This window comes from Oryctolagus cuniculus, chromosome 13 (assembly GCF_051225735.1).
Source record: "Oryctolagus cuniculus isolate XC-2025 breed Fujian yellow rabbit chromosome 13, ASM5122573v1, whole genome shotgun sequence".
Taxonomy (NCBI): domain Eukaryota; kingdom Metazoa; phylum Chordata; class Mammalia; order Lagomorpha; family Leporidae; genus Oryctolagus; species Oryctolagus cuniculus.
In genome coordinates, this window is record NC_142879.1 from 4133965 (window position 1) to 4156117 (window position 22153).

The 22153-nt window shown below is 46.3% G+C and overlaps 1 protein-coding gene and 1 pseudogene across 16 annotated transcripts in view; one reads left to right on the forward strand and one right to left on the reverse strand.

Annotated features, from left to right (window-relative positions):
- LOC149122466 (uncharacterized) overlaps positions 1–22153 on the forward strand; it is a 182159-nt gene continuing 160006 nt past the window's right edge. For 6 of the 16 annotated variants that reach the window (XR_016219459.1, XR_016219460.1, XM_089312003.1 and 3 more), the window contains exons 1-3: positions 274–320; positions 6454–6516; positions 6661–6825. Coding sequence is in view for 4 of the 16 variants with exons in the window: in XM_089312003.1 (XP_089168129.1) it covers positions 274–320; positions 6454–6516; positions 6661–6825 (275 nt within the window). In the remaining 12 variants the exon portion in view is untranslated. Of the gene's footprint in view, positions 321–6453; positions 6517–6660; positions 6826–16071; positions 16261–17310; positions 17736–22153 lie in introns of those variants that run through there. The other 10 variants (XR_016219467.1, XR_016219466.1, XR_016219468.1 and 7 more) reach the window with 9 other exon arrangements.
- Positions 14365–21896, reverse strand: LOC100345962 (interleukin enhancer-binding factor 3 pseudogene; annotated as a pseudogene).

The window sequence follows — 22153 nt, forward strand, 5'->3', positions numbered from 1 at the left end:
TCTTTTGGTCAAACAACTCGATCAACAAACATTTATCGTATCTCGTGTGTGCGGATGCCGTGCTGGGTTCTGAAGGGACTCTGCAGCAGGTGCTTTTGGTCCTCCTCCCAAGACCCTCATCCAGTTGCTCTGAGTGCAGGCTGCTCACAGCCTGTGGCTGAAGACGCCGGAGAGCTGTGCTCAGCTGTGAGGTACAGTCGGTGTTCACGCCCTCCTCGTGGAAGCCAGGCCCAATCACTGACCGGCCGGGTATAGAGAAGCCTGCCCTTTGCGATGTTTCAGTCCTCTGCCATCTCTCTGTTCCCTGGAGTCAGCCCAAGGTAAGATTGCAACTAAGCCCTCTGTCTCCCCTCCCTGCATTGTCCCTTTTTTTCCACCTGCGTTCACCAAAGGGCAACACATTTCAGTAGAGTCTTTGTCTTATTCCTGTTTCCTAGACAACCTAACCTTAGATAGATAGCAAAATGCAGGAGACCTGATTGTTGTTTCAGAGTGTACAGACCGGTGGAAGGGAGAGAAAAAAGATAACTCATGAAGTGGCAAATGCCAAGCATTTGATTGCTGTGGGGTGATTCCTTAAGACTGATTAATTAGGGAAACTTTCATCGAGAACAGGCCTTGCGGCTGAGTCTTAGAAGAGGACTAAGTCTTAAGTTGAATCCTGTCTTAGAACCTAAGACTCAGGTGAGGTTTCTTCTGAAGTGAGCTGGTTATCTCTTTGTTGCAGGTTCTACTTGTACATCCTTCAGTGTATTTTAATATTTAGGATTTGTTTTGGTGTTGAAACACTGACTTGTAAGTGTAAGAACCACTGGAACCTCAGTATATTTAAAAAACAATTTTATATGCTGAAAGCTAAACCTAATTAGATGAAGTTTAACAGGAGCAGTGGAGACCCTGCACTGAAATCCAGCAAACCAAGAGTCAGGTGGGAAAGGAGAGGCATGTTATGATGGTTTTCAGGTGGACGTTGTCCACAATGTCCAAGCAAAATCCACGCGTGGAGCACTAGAAGCTGTGCCTGAGCCCACTTGGGAGGCTTTTATTAGCTGTTCCTATGGATCAGATGTTCACAGAGGTCCCATTTAACACAGAGGTGGCAGAACTATTATAGTCGCCTTTAAACAGTCTGAGTTTGGAATGAAAAACCTACCATGCGTGTTGCCACTTTCTGAGAATTCCTGGCAGGCATAGCCGCTGAATCATGCCCTGTTCAGGAACAAATCTGAATGTAGGTTCAAATTCCCACACAGGCCAGGGTCCATGGTTGGCCAAATCAACTAATTGGGATTGGCATGGGGATTAGAAACTACTACTAGGCTTCTTATGGAAGAAGAATTAGACACCATATGATTCCAAATCAAATAATAAAGATGCTTCTACCAATTAGATTAATTTTAAAAATGGGGTAAAATTCATGATCAATTCCTTATCACTGTGGTTATTCACATATTCATGGGACACAAATTCAGTGGATTCATTCACTAGGTGGGTGGTAGGTGCCAGTCTAGGTAATTTCATGGTGCTGTCTAACTCAGAGTGTATGATTTCATAATTCTGGTTGTATTTTAAGTGCGGATGCTTATGATGCTATGAGGCTGCTTTGAAAATGAACCCATGACGATGATGGTGCTTTCGGTTGGATAACTGGTTGAAAAGGGAGGTGTCTGAAGCAGAGTTCTAATTATTACCATGTACTGGAACTCCTGAATATGCCTGCTCCAATGCTGCATTTAATAACATTCCCTTTTCCTAATTTTTAGTCTGAGGAAACTTTCTTTTACTCCATGTTGAGTGAATACACAGATTGACTTTGTATGTAAATACTATTTGAAAACAAGTTAACCACACCATGGCTGCTGCACATCCATTGCAGGACCGCTTGTCGCCTGATTGCCTACCATTGCTTCCCCGCTCACCCTAGAGCTCACAGGGCTCTGGTTACTAATTTCCTTGTGCCGTTCACAATTCCTTTGTACAGTCTCTCTCTCTCTCTCGACTTGTCCCTTGAGCTCTAGTTGAGATGTTACTTCTCCAGGGCAGCCTCAAGACCCCCCAGTGCAGAGTCTGGCCTTGGTGTGCGGAGCCTTCACGACAGCACTGTGTCTTATTCCTAGAGGGGAACTAGCAGACCTGTCTTACACCTGTTTCTGAGATTCATCAGCTAAACTCTCATCCAATTGATTCTTGATTTAGGTGTTAGCAATTGTGTCACACCTGCTTGAGGCGACATCTTACATACTAAACACTGCAGAAGTTTCAGAGAAAGTAGAGACGCACTAAGGTTAATGGAACAACTATATGATTACAGCAGTTCCTCCGATCCAGTGTTGTGACTTTCTGTGGTTTCAGTTACCTGTATTCAACTATAGTCTGAAAACAGTAAGTGGAAAATTCTGGAAATGTTTCTTAAGTTTTAAATTGTGTGCCATCCTGAGTAGCATGATGAAACCCCACATTATATCTTGGGCATGAATCATCCCTATGTTCAGAGTAATCACACTGTATATTACCTGCCCATTCCCTGCCCGTTAGTCACTTAGTAACCATTTCAGTTATCAGAATGAGATATCTTGGTGTTCAAGTAACCCTGATTTTACTTAGTGACCTTAAAGCATAGGAGCAGTGATGCTAGCCATTCAGATGTGCCAAACACACTATAAAGTACCTCATTTCAGTGAAAAGGAGAAAGTTCTTGATTTAATCAACCAAGAGATCATCTCATGCAAGGCTGGAAAGATTTAAAATAAGAACAAATATTCTAGTCATAAAATTGTGAAAAAGGATAAAACAGTCCATGCTAGTTTTGCTGCCTTCTCTCAAACTGTAAGTGCTAGGTTAAGATGGAAAAGGCATTGCATTTGTATATGCCTGTATAGGAATAACTACAGTCTGTGGCTTCAGGCATCCACTGTGGGACTTGGAATGAAACCCCCATGAATAAGGGAAGAACACCCTATATTAATCATTAAAGAAAACCGCAGAAGAAAGAGCCTGTACTAAAGCCACATGAGTGTAAACCCCAGGCTGACCAGCACACGGGAAGACAGAAAACTGTCTCCACAGTCTTGCTAAGACAGTTGTCACCAGCCCCCATGCAGCTGCTAAACTGCTATGAGAATTTCCTTCCCCAAATTCAGATTTCACTGTGATCACCTGTTCAGAGTTCTTAACAGTGTCAGGAAAGCAGAATTCTAAAGAGACACCCCGTGGGCCCTTCTGATCGCTAGCCCTCTCCCATCACAAGTTCACACCTCAGTGTCCCCTCCACACTCTCCTCACTCCACTTCTTGTCTCACTCCACCAGCAGTGCCTTTCTCATTGCCACCCCCTCAGCCTCCAGCCCTCCATCCACGTGTAGCATACGTATCCTCCTCAGAGTCGTGGAAGCGTCCCTTGACTTCTTGAGTCGGACCAAGAACAGGACCTGGAACACAATCAGTGGCAATTCTGAGTTAATGAAGAGAAGGGTTTGAAAAGAATGTTTCCCGGGCCAGCACCGCTGCGGCTCACTAGGCTAATCCTCCACCTTGTGGCGCCGGCACACCGGGTTCTAGTCCTGGTCGGGGTGCCAGATTCTGTCCTGGTTGCCCCTCTTCCAGGCCAGCTCTCTGCTGTGGCCAGGGAGTGCAGTGGAGGATGGCCCAAGTGCTTGGGCCCTGCACCCCATGGGAGACCAGGAGAAGCACCTGGCTCCTGCCATCAGATCAGCACGGTGCACCGGCCATGGTGGCCATTGGAGGGTGAACCAACGGCAAAAGGAAGACCTTTCTCTCTGTCTCTCTCTCTCTCACTGTCCACTCTGCCTGTCAAAAAAAAAAAAAAAAAAGTTCCCGTGAGGTGGGTGACATGCTTTGGGCTGAAACTAAGAGGATTCTGGCCTCATGTGTTGCCACAGCAACATCACAGCTTGTAGAGAGAAGCAAATGATGGAGCCCAGTAGGGCTGGTTTGATTTAACTTCCCTATTCCTGCAAGATGTGCCGTTTGCTCTCCAATAAACACATCTCCCCTAAGTGGGAGAGTCCAACCCTGATACATATGACTGACACCTGTCAGCCCATGTGGCCGTGACTGTCACTGGATGCAACGTGTGGTCAGCTTCCATGCCCCTTGAGTCATAATCCCAAATAGTGTCTGTGCTACTCTGCAGTTTCAAAGCCATGCTTCTCACAACATTCAACACCATCAGGGTCTAATTTATCAAAATGAGTTGCTGGCAACACAATGGACATTTCTCTTTGGGTGAATTATAGCAGCTTTTGTTAATTGCCAGAAATCTGCAAACCTGCAGGGAAGCATTTGTAATAAATTGATTTTTTTCAGACACTGCCTCAGTAAATAAATAAATCCTCCTGGTGATTAATAAATACTCCTTTTGATGTTGTTCTCTTTTAATTAAAAAACTGAAGGCAATCAAGACAAATCTCAGAAATCACAGTGAGAACACAAACCAGACCCCAGGCCCCAAAACTATCCTCCCTCCAATCTCTACTAGTCATACTATTTCAGTTGCAAATGATAGTAATGGAATTTAGATAAAGTAAAAAAATCAGAACATTGTTGAGCTTCTACTACTGGGAATGAGCCTTGTTTCAGGTTTAGTTAGAAATATGAAACATGTCATCCTTACCTTTCTCCTCCTTCACCCTCTGGTTCTTCATGTCTTTCCTTGGAATCTTTCTGGTGCACCCTCTCCAGTTGGCCAAGAACTGGCCACATGATTCTACAACTTGCAGACCCACAGAAAGACAGTCCTCTCTCCCAGTATCCACACATCAACTTGCAGGACATAACACTGGGGTGTGAGTTAAATATACCCACTCTGGTGTGGGCCAAGGCAGTGTCGATGTTCATAGGCCCATTCTCTATGCCAGGTATGATGGGAACAAGGGAAACTAGGCCCTGCCCTCTGAGGTTTATATTCTTTCAGGGAAGATGGCAAGTAAACTAACCCAGCTAATATCTAATAGTAACACTGATTTTGTATTATAAACATGCCCTGAAAGAAAATAAAGCAAGTGATAGAGGGTAGGAGGTCACATGGTTTGGCAATGGTGGTGTTCCTGGTCATTTCAGGCAGTGGGGTCGGGAAGGGACCTTTTTTGCAGAGAAGCCCTCTGTCAGAACAGCTCTCAGTTCTGTGGATTGCATCGTAGCTTCTTGTTTACGTGAGAAAAAGCCAAAAGGGGGCCACCTGCCTCCTGGGCCGTGAGGAGCATATGCTGCAGTTCTCTCCCAGGCAGCGTGGGGTTGGGTGGACAAGAAGGCAGTGCCACGAGGAAGCAGTATGGTTTCCTCCTCCTGAGGAGGTGCGAGCTCCTTGCACAGACACGTGGCTTCTCTAGCTCGAGCTGCGTGTGACTTCCAAGGTCCTTTTCAGCTCTGAAATTCAATGATTCTGAAGTCATTCTCAAAGTAATTCATTTTCATATTTCCTCAACGTTCAATACTGTCAGAGTGAATGATGTGAGGAATAAAAAATTGCAGAATTATAATTTACATTAGCCAAATTATAGAAGGACTTTATAAATAACCTTATCCAAAAAACAAAAGTTTTATTTTTTAATGACTCATGTGTCAATATTTGTAAATCCTATTAAATAACTTTTAAAAGTCCAGTGACAGAGCAATTACTTATTTCCCAGCTTCAGAGCAATCTGTGATTAAATTAGCATCTTTGTGGTCAGTTACAGCCTCTAAGTGTGGGTGACATAACCTTGGCAGCGGGGGAACAAATATGTAAAGGAAAACAATCGCAGCAGTTTTCTTTGTGCTTATTAGCAATGGTGCTATTTAATTTGATGAGACCAAGTGAAATATTTGCAGAAATGTTACTTTGAGAAGCTCTTCCTTTTATTTATCAATCATGCTTAACTAATAAAAATGCTAATAACCATAAACTAGATGGCATTTATGGTGTGGTTACCATACATGGTAGGCACTTTTCTAAATGCTTTATATATTATTTTAACCCTCACCCATCTCACAGAAGCAGTAAAAGAAGTACCCATGGGCAAGAAACTGCCCCAGCCCATGTACCTGGCTGCCAACAGGACCGGGGTTTAACTTGAGGTGTTCTGGGTCTTGAGTCAATACTTACCACCTATGAGTCTGTGGTTTGGATATAGTTTGAGTGTCCCCCATCGTGAGGCATTAAGGAGGTGGACACTCAACCTGTGATGGTGTTTGCCTGGGTCAGGGGAGCGGGTGACACTTTCGGAGATGGTTAGTTTGGGTGAGGTCATCAGAGAGGAGCTCCTAAAACAGAATCCTCATGGCTTTCTAAGAGGGAGAGGGGAGAGCAAGAGCAAGCTAGCAGACAGCCACCATACACATCCTGTCTCTTGCCATGCATCTCAATCCTCTGTCAGAAAGAAACCACACCAGATGAGACCCCTTGACCTTGTGCCATTGGAACTGTGAGCCCAAACACCTGCTTTTCTCCATGCAGGAGTCTGCTCAGGGGTTTCATTGTGGTCATGAAGAGCTGGCTGAGTCAGGCGGATGACAACTTGTATGTATCTTGGTGAGAATCTATTCAAAGGGAGCAGGGAGCTGCGGGACATCCTACAGCCGTGCTCTGTCACTTTTTTCCTTTCCTCTCTTCCTGTCGCCCTCCTCCTCCCCCTAACTGGTTCTTTTGCTCTGTGACCCGCAGATGCTGGTATGAGTCATTCACAATGCAGTGTCATCCCCAGTCTTCCTTTGCCTCTTTGAAGAGGACTTGTAATTCATCCCATGCCTCACAGAGGCACACGTGGGTGGATGAGAGATTTGGAGGGTCAGACGGGAATCACTCCGTGGAAGGAAGTCCTCTACTCGCGTAAGTGTTTTCTCAGTGCTTGCCATTGAAGGACAGGGTGTGCAAGCTAATCATGTCACATGTAGACATGAGGAATGGGCAGGGAGGGCACAGTTGATTTGACATTGTTCCCCATGATGACCATAGGCTGCCACCCTGATCCAAAAGCCTTGGAGGATAGAAGCGGAAATGGAGTAACAGTCTAATGGTTCACCTGCCTTCCACGGTGGCCTGAGACATCCACATGGCACTCGCAGGAAACAGCGCTGTCCTGCTTCCCAGACAGACGAAACAGCAAGGTGGAAGACATTCCTTTCCCCGGGCAGCTGTGTGTGGGCCTCAGGTCTCCCAGCCTCTGTTCCCACCATCTAGGCAGGGCAGGGGGTGCTGAGCCAGGACAGCCCCGAGACAGAGCTAATACCAGTCAGAACCGAGTTTTTCTGGGGTATCTGCTCAAGTATTATTATTTTAATTTACTTGGCTGCTTTTACCTTCTTGATGCCTTCTATCTGGCCTCAGGTACTGGACTTGGGAAGAAATCCCAAAGAGAATCAGCAGAGCGTGCTCTCTCGCTTTCCTTGCTTGTATGTTTCTTGTTTCTTCCCCTTACACACACTCTTCTTATCCCCTCACCCCCCTTCTTTCTTGAGAATTTCTGAGCCCAGCTGCCTGCTCTTGAACTCTGGTCTCGCACCTATTTGCTGTGTGACCTTGGGCAAATTCTCTGATTCTGACTTCTCTGTACCTCAATATTCCATGGAGTCATTTGCAATATTAACTAAGTTGAAAACATAAAATACTTCAAATAGCATCTGATACGTGATAAGTATTCAAATGTCCATCATCTTCTTTTATACAAATTTACTGAGTCCTAAGTTATGTGTGCTAAATGCAGAGTAAATGGAGAGAACCTTCCCTGCTGGAGGCTGGGGCTCAGCGTTCCCAGGCCACGCAGAGAGCTCCCCACGGAGGCCTCTCCCTTGGAGCAGCCCCAGCCTCCACCAAGTCTTATCCGTCTGTTTCCCTAGGATGCTCTCTGCCAAGGGAGCAGGGGGCTGGACGGGGTGATCACACGTGCATAAACATGTTCGTGTGACTCCAGTAAATGCACGTGTTTACAGAAGGACCTTCAAAGAACCCACCTTCCCCTACGGGTTCAGATACATAAATCCCGTCTTGTATTCAGTTCTGTCCATCAGTGATGCTCAGTTCACCTCCTGGTCTGTTTACTATTTTGCCTGCACCTGTGGATAAACCTCCAATTGAATTCTTTTTTGTGATTAAGGTAGATAATATTAGGGGAGAAGGAGATGTTTTCTACTTGCCCTTCTTAATCTTTTAAACCACAGGAGAGACTCAGTTCTGAGATTCTGGTAAGTGTTTTGCTCCGAAGTAATGTAGGCTTATTTGTTTCTACTAAGTAATAGTTTTGGAAACACCTTCAACTTTCAACTACAACTACTTTTTTATGAGATCTCTGGAAAAGAAAGTTTGTAATCCTGTTGCCACTTTCTGTGTCCTTTGCTAGGTTGTTTATTGCTCTTGTTTTAAAAATGGTGACAAATTATTTTCTTTCAGCCATGCATATTGCTACCTTTTAGCTCACATTGGTTCAAAAACTCATGAGAAAGTACATATTTATGTCTTTTTCTATCTTTGTTCACTAGCATGAGGGACAGGTCTGGTTTCCCAACAGTGTTGTAGACGTCTGGGACTCTCACTGGGTTCACCCTCATGCTCCAGGGTTTTCCCCGCAATGCTTGTCTGCTTGTCTGACCTCAGAGTACCCAACGCGAAGGCCAGTCTCTGCTTTCTCCACGTCCTGGAGGCAGCATGGAGTCAGAATGACTCATCGGAGGCCACAGGGGGTTTCTGCGAGTGAGCAGCCCTGACAGCGCAGGGTGGAGTAGGAGGGACAGAGTCCGAAGCTCCGCTCAGAAATCTGATGCCTCGCGTGCAGGCTCCCATTCGGTTGTCTTCCAGCCCTGGGGGACTTTGCCTGCAAACACTTTAAGTACTTTATGAAAATAAATTATACTGGAAAGTGGATTGCGCAGGCCAGCAGGTTTGCCTGTTTCATGATCTGTCAGTGACAGGTTTTAGACAGGGATTTCAGATGCTTCCTGGGGCTATATGACATTCCAATCCACTCTGATCTTGCCCTTGGATTAGCACATCTGTGTTGTGTAACGTGCCGATGAGTCAGTCATCTTAGCATGAGAAGGGCCCTGTCCAGATGATGGCAAGTGACTTCCTGTGTGCTCATAGGGTCATCGTGAGGATTAAAGAATATGAGCCCCATAAAACATGAGGGCAGCATCTGGCACAGTGTTAGGCGCTCATGCTTGTTGGCTGTTAATAGTCGTGCTGTCGCTGGTAGGAATTACTCTGGGGTCACTCTAGCCTGTGGTTCTGCCCTGCAGTTACAGGAACAGAACCCCAGACCTACACAGGGTTAGGGACACGGTAAGAATGATGACTTTAACACTGGCTTGCACAGTTCCCTGACAGATAACACAAGTTCTGTCAGTAGCATGAGCACTGAAAATTCAATGTATGATCATTTTGAGTTTACTGAGTACCAGTTATTACTGTGACTGTGTCAGCAATAGGTAGACATGCTCCGTATCTCATTTCTACATGTATTTTCATTAGCTCTCTTTTGTGTTTTGATGAGAAAACCAAAGCTCAGAGACTTAGTTAATTATTCAAGTTCACTGAGCTAGAGAATGCTAAAATCATCCTAATTTACCAAACTGCTTGTAAAAAGTCTTGAAATTCTTTATGATATTTGAGCTGTAGGCTGTCTATTAATTTCTCTTCCGCTCCCTTTGCGTGAGATTTGTTAAGCTATTGACAATTTTCCATTGAGTGCTTCGTGAAGTTCATGTTAATTTGCTCCCAGGCGTCCTGTCTGCTTGTGACTCTCCCTGTTGACTACTCAAGTTGTCTGCCCTCAACAGTGGCTGGAATCAGAAACCTCCAAACACGCCCTGGCCGAATCCCTGCAGCCTGTGCCTATGCCACTTTCTGTGGGAAGGACACTTTGCTGATGGGGTTAGGTGAAGACTTAGGCGAGAGGTGGTTATGGGTTGCCTGGGTGGGCCCAGTGGAATCAAAAGATCCGTAGAACTGAAAAAGGAGGCAGGACAGTCAGATACAATGTGAGGACAGAAGCAGAGGTTGGAGCAATGTGACTGGCGGCTCCAAAGTTGAAGGAAAAGATGCAAGAACAGCTGGCAAAGACCAGGAAAAGGATCCTGCCCTCGAGCACCTGGAGGGCACGCAGGCTGAGACACGGCTGACTTCAGCCCAGCAAATGCCCACTTCAGACTGCTGACTGCCAAATCTCTGCGACACCTTGGTGTTTCTGTTGTCTGAAGCCGCAGAGTCTGTGGTAATTTGTAACAGACGCAGTGCATTCTCGGTGCAGCTCTGCGAAGTGCCCTTCTTAGCTTTGTGCTCCTACAAGTTAGGACTGTGGACAGTTGAGCATCTATAGCAGGACTCAATAATTTGTGTGATGGTATAGCCCACTTTTATCGGTAAGGAGGTCTGGGGGAGTTGACTCAGTCTGTGAGTACACAAGGAAGGATGGGAGATGGGGGCGCTGATTGATCAGAACTGGATAATCAGAAAGGTGGGGAGATGGCTCAATTTGAAGTCACCCAGGTAGATCTGATAAGCATCTGGGAGAGCTTGTCTTGCCCCATTGACACTCATGGACTGAATAGGCCTTGCAAGGCTGAGTACATCTGGGCTGCCTGCAGTTCCATGAGCTTCCCATATTGACTCATCCTCACAACAGCCCTGGTGAGGCAGACTCCACTATGCACTCCATGTTAGCAATGGCGAAACTGATGAGGAACAACATAGATTTTTATTTCCTTAGGTATTTTGCTTATAGTAGAATTCTTTTTTAATTAATTTATTTTTTTATTTTTGACAGAGTTGACAGAGAGAAAGGTCTTCCTTTTCCATTGGTTCACCCCCCAATGGCTGTCGCGGCTGGCGTGTTGCGGCCGGCGTACCGCGCTGATCCGAAGCCAGGAGCCAGGTGCTTCTCCTGGTCTCCCATGGGGTGCAGGGCCCAAGGACTTGGGCCATCCTCCACTGCACTCCCAGACCACAGCAGAGAGCTGGACTGGAAGAGGGGAAACCGGGACTAGAACCTGGTGTGCCGGCGCTGCAGGCAGAAGATTAGCCTATTGAGCCATGGCGCCAGCCCTATAGGAGAATTCTTTTTCTAAATTTATTTTATTTTTTTATTTTTGACAAAGTTGACAGAGGGAGAGAGAGAGAGAGAGAAAGGTCTTCCTTTTCCATTGGTTCACCCCCTAATGGCCGCTGCGGCCAGCGCACTGCGCTGATCTGAAGCCAGGAGCCAGGTACTTCTCCTGGTCTCCCAAGCGGGTGCAGGGTCCAAGCACCTGGGCCATCCTCCACTGCACTCCTGGGCCACAGCAGAGAGCTGGCCTGGAAGAGGGGCAACCAGGACAGAATCCGGCGCCCCGACCGGGACTAGAACCCCGTGTGCCAGTGCTGCAGGTGGAGGATTAGCCTAGTGAGCCGCGGTGCTGGCCCTATAGTAGAATTCTTGATACTGAGCTGGTTGTGAAATTATAAAACACATAAACATAGTTACAGAATTGGTGTCCAGTTTTTGGGTTGTGAAAGCTTGTTCCTATCGTTTAGTCCTCAAGCTGCTGTTCAGTTTCTGGGGTAAGGTAGGTTACAAACGACTGCTCAGCTTGGCCCTGGAGGTATTAAGCAGAAAGCGGCCGCTGTAGAAAGTGTCCACTAGGTGGCAGTCATTTACAAAGACTTAAAGAATCCTCTGGGGTTGTTTGATAGTTAATCTTCTGGGTTTCTTTTTTAGAAAGGGAGACTTTGAACTGTATTTAACATACTTTCAAAATAGAAACAGAGTCTTAGCAGCTTAACACATCCGAGTTATGAAATCTTTTAAAAGAGAACTGACTTTGAGATGCATTGCACATAAGCTAATCACCACATACCTGTAAAACAGTTTCTGTTTAGAATCAAGCCATAATATTAAATAGTACCTGTGGTCTTACCGCCAGTGACTTTATATTAAACCATTCTATTTTTTGGGGGGGACGTGGCAGGAAGACTAACAAGATATTATACTTGCTGTCAGTCGGTCACTCTTCAGTGCATGACTTTTTTCTATGTGCTTAAAACTTTCACGTCAGTAACAACCTCATTTGGAATTTCCAGGGCTACATTAGGCGAGATCACAGTTGCTGTTTAGTGCTGTAATTCTGGGACAAGGGCAAAGGTATTTTGGAAACTATTTGGTGAATATTTGAGTAGTATTTATTTTTGTTTTTAAGTATCATTCATTGATTAGATGGTTGGTACCGAATCTGGACCTTTTCACTCTGTAAACTGAATACAAAGAGGAGCAAACTTGCGGTTCTGTTCATGTGGCATAAGCCAGCTTTGTACAAAGTGTGTAGCAGCAGTTTAAGTTTTCGTTGGAAAAATACGAATCATACACATTTATTATTGCTACCTGCTTAAAGCAAGGGCTGAAATCAACAGAGAGAGGAGAGGAAAGAGACGAAGGTACCATGAACCTTTCTGAAACTGGCATCCGACTGTCCGGCGGCTGCCCCCAGCACAGGCCGGCGGCCCTCAGGGGTTCCGTTCTCGCGGCCAGGTGGCTCCTGTGCTGACGGACTCTGGGCGTCCTGGGCATTACTCAGAGAGAAAACAGAAGAAAAACCTTGAACCTCAAAAACTTCGCCGAAGATCCACGTATCGTGTGTGTGGGTGTGTACCTGTGTGTGTATACCTGTGTGTAGGTGTGTGCCTGTGTGGGTGTGTGCCTGTGTGGGTGTGTGCCTGTGTGGGTGTGTACCTGTGTGTGGGTGTGTACCTGTGCATGGGTGTGCACTTGTGTGGGTGTGTGCCTGTGTGGGTGTATACCTGTGTGGGTGTGTATACCTGTGTGTGGGTGTGTACCTGTGTGGGTATGTACCTGTGTGTGGGTATATACCTGTGTGTGGGTGTGTACCTGTGTGTGGGTGTGTACCTGTGTGTGTGTATACCTGTGTGTGGGTGTGTATACCTGTGTGTGGGTGTGTACCTGTGTGTGGGTGTGTACCTGTGTGGGTGTGTACCTGTGTGTGGGTGTGTGTATACCTGTGTGTGGGTGTGTACCTGTGTGTGTGCACCTGTGTGGGTGTGTGCCTGTGTGGGTGTGTACCTGTGTGTGTGCACCTGTGTGGGTGTATACCTGTGTGGGTGTGTACATATGTGTGTGTATACCTGTGTGTGTGTGCACATATGTGTGTATGCCTGTGTGTGCACCTATGTGTGTACATATGTGTGTATATCTGTGTGCGCCTATGTGTGTGTGTGCACCTGTGTGTGTGCACCTATGTGTATGCACATATGTGTGTGCACCTGTGTGGGTGTGTACCTGTGTGGGTGTATACATATGTGTGTACATATGTGTGTGTGCACATATGTGTATACCTGTTTGTGCACCTATGTGTGTGCACCTATGTGTGTGTACATATGTGTGTGTGTGCATATGTGTGTGTGTGTGCACCTGTGTGTGTGTGTGTGTGTGAAAGCCCCGAGAGAAGGGGGGCGAGAACCAGACATGCTGTATGGAGAGGTTAGCCGGACGTGCCACGCAGGCTAGGATTCGCCGAGTTTAAACAGCTGGGGAGGCCGGAGCAGCCCACCACCGTCTCGGCCTCCCTGATGACCTGTGCAGGACCTCGGTGACGGTGACGGTGACGGCGGGCCCACCAGCGCGCCCGGCCCGAACGAGCTGGGAGCCGACGCGCGCTCCCTCTCGGGGCTCCCTGAGTTCCGCGTGGGGAGTCGCAGGCAGGCAAAACACAAGGACCCCAAATGAAAACGACAATAACGAGCTAGGTGCTTATCCTACGATAACAAAACCCCACAGGGCCGCCGGCCTGGCCTCGCCTAAGCGGACCAAGGGTCGCCGGCTGCGCTCTGCGTTGCCTCTGCAGTGGCTCCGACCCCGTCAGGGGCTGCTTCGTCCCTCCCTGTCACGGTGAGAGCCAGGAACACCGCACCCTGTTCGCCTCCGGGTGCGGGCGCTGCCGCAGGTGCGCTGAGCGAGCGCAGGGACGCGGCGTGCGTGTCTTCGCGCGCTCAACACAAGCAAAGGGCGCGCTTGGCGCTGGGGACAGGCGGGAGGCTCCGGGGGCCTTTAAATAAAGTAATGCTTTCCGTAGAAAGCAATGGTGGGCTTTTGCCTTGATGCTGAACAACGCTGGCTCTAGAGTTCTGTGCAATTCTGCACAAAAAATACATTCCCTGAGAAAAGTGTTTTCCACTTACTGTGAACTTCAGTATGACCAAGTTCAAAGGCAAACCATGATAAAAACTGCCATTGTCTTAAATTCTGCGGGCTGAGTCTCAGACAAGCTGCGGTGGAAAGCCACGGTTGAGAAACCCGGTGAAGCACAGGGACGTGGCATGGACGCTGGGTTTGGAGTTGGAGGAAATTGGAGTAAAAAGTTGATTTTGTGTGCAGTACTTTCAGACGCTCTAGGAAGACCCCAAATCATGAGAGCCGCAGCAGTCTGTGAAAGTCACTGCGGCCTGCTGTCGCCCATTGCCCTTGTAGGTGTAGCTCCTGTGCCCGGTGCCAGCATTCACGTAGCCTCCGTGGTTGGTGCCACCGAATCCTCTGCCTCGCCCTTTCCCGCGGGTGCTCCCTGCTCAGCCCGGCCTGGAAGGTTGGGGGGTGGGGGCGCTTCCCTGTGCATGGGGCCTCCCAGGTCAGAGCCAGGGTCATGCGGCCTGGCAGCGAACTGACAGCCTCTGACAGGGACTGGGGCTTTGTGTTGGCTTCCAGGGTGAGAGGGGCACCAGGAAAAAGCTTCTCCAGTGCAGCACAGGCTTTTCCCACCTCTTCGCTGGAGCCAGCACCTCGAAACTTCCGTCCCTCCACTTCTACAACAAAACATTTGTCTCGGCTACCCCGGTCTCTGAGATGAGCTTGTACCTGAGGCCACGCCTCTTTTTGTTCAGCTCCATAACTGGGTTCTTGCCATGCTTAATCAGGATCTGCCCCTGCTTGGCTGTGGCATCAGTGGGGAAGGCAGCGCTGGGGGTGGAGATGGCGGCCTCCACCACAGGCAGCAGGCTGCGACTCTGTCTCCTCACCGAGTCCTCCCCCGTGCTGGAGTCCCTGCCTTCGGCACCCGTGGGCAAGCCCATGTCCTGGAACACCTTGAAGGCTACGTGCGGCTTGGCATTCTTCTTGGATGACCCTGAGGCCCCGAGCGAATCGCCATCCGCCTCTACCGACGTGGTGAAGATGGGCGCGTGCACGGGGCCTGTCTGCGGATCTATCTTGTACTGCAGTCCCAGTGTCAGCTGGTTCAACCTCATCCCCGCGTTCATGGCCTGGGGAGGCTCAGCCTTCTCCTCTGTCTTTGAATCTTATTTTTGCTGGGTGACTTCTCCTCTCCATCCTCTTCCATTGGGCGTTTCATGGGTGTAATGGTGTAGGTGGTGCTGGGGGGATTTGAACGAGGCAGTCCATGGAGTTTTCGTTCTTTGGTTTCTTGGACATCTTAGAAGGCAGGGGGTCCACACCCACGACTGTATGGAACTGGTCAAACGCTGCAAGGCACAGTGTGTGCTGCACACTCTGTGTGATATCCTCCCGTTGCTGTCTGTCTAGATGCTCAATAGCATTAGTGGCTTCTTTTTCACAAAGGTAAATGCCAGAACCATTTGGCATCCTGATGCCTGACGCCAGCCACTCCAGCACCCTCTGCAGGACTTTGCCGGCACCCATAGGTCTGTTGGCTATGCCAATGGACTCCTTGCACAAAAGTTCCAGAGGCCATCTTCTGAGAGGACCCCCGGTGGGCACACAGGTGCACAGATCTCTCAGGACCCAGATGGCAGTGACACAGGACTTCAGCCCATTGGCTCTGGCCTGGAACCACTTGGTGTAGCAGAGGGATGCGAAGGCAGCAAGGCATTTCTCCCTGTATAGAACATGGGGGGTGGGGGGTGACACTGACTGATAGCATTCCTCCAGCTAATACTTTCTCCATCTCTCCTCTGACAACCAGGGGAGGTAAGGTTGATGGTCAGTCTCACGGAGGCTCTCGTGTGTGTGTGTGTGTGTGTGTGTGCTTTAATCACAATTGTAGCATCGTCCACAGACTGCCGTATCTCACACTTCTGTTATGGCAGTGAATTGGATAGTTGGGCCATCTTCTGCTACTTTCCCAGGTACCTGAGCAGGAAGCTGGATTGGAAGTGGAGGAGCCGGGACTTAAACCAGTGCCCACCATGGGATGTCAGCGTCTCAGGTGGCAGCTTTACCTGCTGTGCCACAATGCCAGCCCCTTGAGTAGTATTTCTATCAAAATGTGGTTGATGCATTTATGAGTACACGCCTGTGTCTGCCCCATGCTGCAGGTAAGGACACAACCATGAGGGAGCTCTGTACCTCAAACCCAGGTCCCTGCAACCTGTTCACATTCTCCTCAGTACAGTAATGAATGTGCCCCTTCCTCCTCCTCTTCCCTCAGGACGTTAGCTTCCTGGTCTCCTTGTTTCTAACACACCAGAGTCTCTGACAAACACCCCCTCACCTGTCTATCACAGGTGCACGTTCTGAGCTCTGGTTCACTAGATTTTAATATGCAAATGGCCGATTCATGAAAGTTCAAATGAAGTTTAAAATGATCAGTGCGGTCTTTGCCCTAATCATGAAAAGGGAAAGATTCTGCTACCAGCCTCTAAACCTAAATGTCAATGACTTCACGTTTAACAGTTCTTATTTTAGCTGTTGAACTGAATTTATGAGCTGGATTTTTGAGGTATAAATAGTCAGGTATAGTTGACCTTTGATCCTCTTCAGTCCACCTAACACACAAATAAAATGAAACTCATCAGAATATTTCTCTGTGCTGTTTAGCTGTTTCCTTCTTAGAGGAAACTTATAACCATTCTCAAATATGAAAAAATCAAACATTAATACTTATTTTACACCTGCACTAAATTTTGCAAATGATTTAAGTTGAGAGGTTTTCATTTCCTTGTCAGAAAAAATTAAACAGGAAAGGAACGTCAATTACTGATGCTGGTAGACAGAAACGGGCATGATCGGTCAATCAATGAGGGGTGTATTAACTACTCAGCGATGAAAATGTTGTGGGTACTCAGGATCTCCCTGAGGATTGATGAAACCATGCTTGCTTCCACCAGAATCAGGCATTTGTCATGTTTGCTTTTGGTTTGAAAGATTTATTTATTTGAAAGAAAGAGTTGAGAGCAAGCTTCAGTATTTGACCCCCCGCCTCCCCTGCTCCCACCCCTGCCAAGTATGCTGTCTGGTCCAGATAGAAAATGATCGGTCTGTGTTAACTTGGCCAATAACTGTTATAGCACATCTGGTATAACACCATGTGAATTAGGCTGTGCTAAGGTCTAAGTTGTTTTTTTTTTTTTTTTCTTAACTTACAGTTACATGGCCTGCCAACTGCCATAAAATAATTCACACTTTTTGGAAAACGAGACATACTCAAAGTGAACGCCTGGCTAGTAAAAGAGGACACGTAAAGTAACCAAGTGCTAAAAATGCACCTTAGCGCTGAGCAAATACCCAGAAAGAGCTCTTTCTCTACAGATTATCTGCCGACTACGAATGAACATCATGCATCATTGTTTTTCTTTCAAGTCAAAGTAATGCCCTAAATGCCATTTTAAACTATCTTTTCCACTTACTTGAATTGCAGAATAATTAACATTTTAATTTCCTTAAATAGCTCCATGGAGAAATTTTCATTTGATCATTTTGAGTTTTTTTTTTTTTAAAGATTTATTTGTGTATTTGAAAGTCAGGGTTACACACAGGAGAGGCAGAGAAAGAGAGAGAGAAAGCGAGCAAGCGTGAAGTCTTCCATCTGATGTTCACTCCCCAGATGGCCACAATGGCCGGAGCTGAGCCGATCCCAAGTCAGGAACCAGGAGCTTCTTCTGGGTCTCCCATGTGGGTGCAGGGGCCCAAGGACGTGGGCCATCCTCTACTGCTTTCCCAGGCCATAGCAGAGAGCTGGATTGGAAGAGGAGCAGCCAGGACTAGAACCAGCATCCATATGGGATTCCGGTGCTTCAGGCCAGGGCATTAACCCACTGTGCCACAGCAGGTGCCCCTAAGACATTATCATAATATATGGAAAATGCATTCCAGAGAAATCTTTGTCAAATGTACCAGTATTTAAGTCAGTTTCCTCTATAAATGTCTGTAGTAGTATGACAGTCAACACTGATGATCATATTTTTCACATATTCTGATTGTTTTTCTACAAGTCTGTAATTATTCACTTTGGTTTATGGGCTATTCCCTGTCCTTCAGGGAGTACTCTCATTCTCTGGGCATGGCAATGCCATGCTGCAGATGTAACTGGGAGGCAGGTGTGTTTCCTCCATGATTTAATGGAAAAAAAAATTAGTCAATACTTTGTGTCTCCACACTCCACTCCTGGGATGGCAACATATGGTGAAGCAAACCAACTGCATTGCCTGGGTGTACACTCTGCCACCCAGCATGGAATCAAAAGTATGAGATCAAATTCCTTAAGCTATGAGAATAGGTGTAGTTTTCTAAGTTTGGATTATATCTACCTCAGATACCCACACAACATACTTTGCTCCAAATCTGCAACCTTTTGTTTTTAATGTTTGTAAGCAATGCCACTTTACACTGAAAAAAAATTCCATTTCCACAAGGAGTTCAGATTGAGAGCAAACCCCATGAAGCAAAAGTCAGTCGTGTGAAGACAAACTTCTGGTTCTCACACATTATTTATATGCTTCATTTATCCCCTCTGCTGCTCCTCATCCGTGCATATAGCTTTCTAGACACTATGAAGATGTAGTGTCTCTGGGTGTTACACGCAAAAATATTGGAGAAAAGAACAGTGTAGTTACATTCAGCCCCTGTCATATGCTTGGCTACGGGGTCGTGGGCCACTTGGTGGGACTTTTTAACCTCGATAAAATCTGCCTTATCAAACTTGAAATTGGAGCAACTCTGTTTGATGCTGTCACAGGACAACACACACTGGTTACTGATAAGTGATAGACGTTTATGTGGCTCCTAGTTCTGACGTTTGGGACGTCAAAGAGCCTGGTGCTGGCAGGTGTCTTCTCAGTGTCATAACATGGTGGAAGTAAAAGCAAAGGCACCTAAGACAGAGTGGGCAAGAGGTGCTGCACTTACCACAAAGGCATTAGTGTGATAACGATGGGGGTGCTTCACCTCTTAAAGGTTCCGTGGCAACTGGATTTCTTTATTTTTTTTTTTAAAGATTATTTGTTTGGAAGGCAGAGAGAGAGAAACAGAAAAAGAAATTGATCTTTCACCCACTGGTTCACTCCCCAGTTGGCTGCAACAGCCAGTACTGGGCCAGGACAAAGCCAGAAAGTCCAACCAGGTCTCCCACATGGATGGATGAGGCCCAAGCATGTGGGCCATCTTCTGCTGCTTTCCTTGTTGCATTAGAAGGAAGCTGGATTGGAATTGGAGGACTTGAACCAGTGCTCATACGGGATTCCAGTGTCACAGGCTTCAGCTTAACCTGTTGTTCCACGACACCAGCCCCAGCAACTGGATTTCAACATGAGTTTTGAAAGGGACATGCAGACTGTTCCCGAGAGTAAATATTAAATGCCTGGTTAGGGGCCCGCACTGGGGCATAGTGGGTAAGGCCGCTGCCTGCAGTGCTGGCATCCCATATGGGCACCGGTTCAAGTTCGAGCTGCTCCACTTCCAATCTAGCTCTCTGCTGTGGCCTGAGAAAACAGTAGAAGATGGCCCAGGTCCTTGGGCCCCTGCACCCACTTGAGAGACTCCTGGCTCTGGATCAGCGCAGCTCCAGCCATTGTGGCCATCTGGGGAGTGAACCAGCAGATGGAAGTCTCTCTCTCTCTCTGCCTCTGCCTCTCTGTAACTCTGCCCTTCAAATAATAAATAAATCTTTTAAAAAATTGCCTAGGATATATTATTTTGAATAAATCTATTCATAAAATCATAGAATTATCTGATAAACAGAGGATCTTAGAATGGAAATAACCTTTAATATTATTTTTATCAGCCTCCATCTCCTTGATAACATTACTGCAAAGTTCTCTGGGGCTGTCAAGATTGCCCAGGTAGGCATGAAGGAGGACCTGGGTGGCAAATTGCCAAGTTTTCAGGTGGAAGACTCCCATTGGAGAAACACAAAAGTTCGTCATGCTATGAAAAGGCTAATGGTGAGGCAGTTTGGCTGATTTAGTAGCTAACCACACTGAGTCTTTTTTCTGTCTGCTTTGGGATTCTCTGGTTGTAGTTTTCTCATGGACTTACTCTCTGATCTCCAGGTGCCTCCTCCCTGCCTGGGTGTCTAAGAGTAGAAAACGGTCTTCCAACTCTAGGACACGGACACATACACATGAAGAACCGTACAGTATAAATATACATGACATGTATATTGGTGTATATATATAAATGTGTGTACATACATATTTATAAATGTTTGACACTTAATTTTCCCCAAAATTCTGTAAAACAAGCCCATAAATCCTGTTTTAAATCTAAAGAAATCATAACAGCTAAGCATCTTGCCTAATTTCACAGAGATTGTACGAGGCAGATTCACAAGCTCAACCCCTTATTCTACTCTGCAGCCTGTTCTCTTTCTGGTCGACCAATGCTCTAATTGCTGTGATAAATAGAAATAAATGTTTTCTGTGAGACAGTTATAAAACATAGGCCCCGTGTTTTATGTTACCTACACCAGAATTAAAGGAATTCCTGCGTTGCTGCTCTTCTTACCCTTTGGTCTTATCCTGGGTGGTATCATGTGCCATGCTATTCCAGCAAGTACGTAAAATGGTGGTCAGTGAAGCAGTATGGTTTTTTCTCCCTCCAATCAAACCAGTTGCTAAATGTAATTATGATCTTGGAAGATGCAGTTTAAAAGATGTTGAATTAAATTGAGCTCTGAAAATTGCTCACCTCATGATTCCTTCTGATTACATCTTGGCATGATTCCGCCAAGTTTCAGCGTGTAATTTAGGGATAATGTATAATTGGTATTGGGGCCATTGCTGCTTCTCCACATTTAAATGGGAGACCGATTTTATTGGTAATAACTATAATAACTCTGCTAAATAGGCTGCATGACTTACAGCTCATTAGGAAATTATTTTTCTGCAGGAACATCTTACCTTTATATATTTAATTCAATTTTTAAGTAGGAAATTTATTAAACCAAGTGTTTACAAGGAGATACTTTTTATGAATATTGTAGTCAGGGTCTAATCAGACAATTATTTCCCATGGTGTTAAATTCAAGAGCTTATTTTTCATTAAGTCTTATTTTCAGAAAAACTGTTTCCATAAGATGCATTATACAACTATGCAATGATACTTAGATTCGTGAAGCCAAAAACCAGGGAAGTGACATGACTCCCTCTAGTACTTTTTTAAATCACACAGCATTTTGTTGATATGTTTATGTGGAAAATCCTTTTTGTATTAAATCATTACCAAGTTGCACACTAGACATTAATATCTACCAGGAGTGGGTCTCTTACGTGCCAGTGAATTGAGGTTAGTGCAACTCACCTAAATGGTAACAGCTCTTAAAGGAGCCTCTGTAGTGAAATAAATTTGAAGAAGCTGATCTAAATGTTTTTATAGGAGTGAGCCTGCATATTAAATAAAGCCTATGAGAAGTCCTGGGATAAATAGACCTGTTTTCTCCTTCTCTTCCAAATTTGTTCGCAGATCTGTCTTGTTGGGCAACCCTACTGGTGTTTGGGAAATTCTTGAATGCTCTTAATAAGTGTTTTGTCCCACTACAATGTCAGGAATCTTAGCTGTCTTTGTGTTCTCACATATTGGATAAAACCATGTCTTTACTTGAATGTGTTCTGTGTTTAATCTTCCTGTTGGTTCCTATGGCACAGTCAGAAGGTGAGGACTCAGAGAATGTTAGAGTGATTCCGGGGATGACTGATGGGAATTTGGTGGTCATTGACTCGAAGTTCTTCGTCCTCATCTTTCCAGTAAGAAAGGGGCAGGCACTTGGTGCAGTGGTTAAGGCACCACTTGGGACACCTGTATTCTGTGTTGGAGTGCTTGGGCTTGAATCCTGGCTCAGATTCCAGCTTCTTCCTGCTGTGTGCACTGTGAGATGGTATATGAAGACTCAAGTACTTCGATTCCTGCCATCTCCTGGCTTTGATGCAGGTCAGCCTCGGCTTTTGTGGGCATCTGTGGAATGAAGCAGTAGATGGACGATCTCTTGTCTATTTC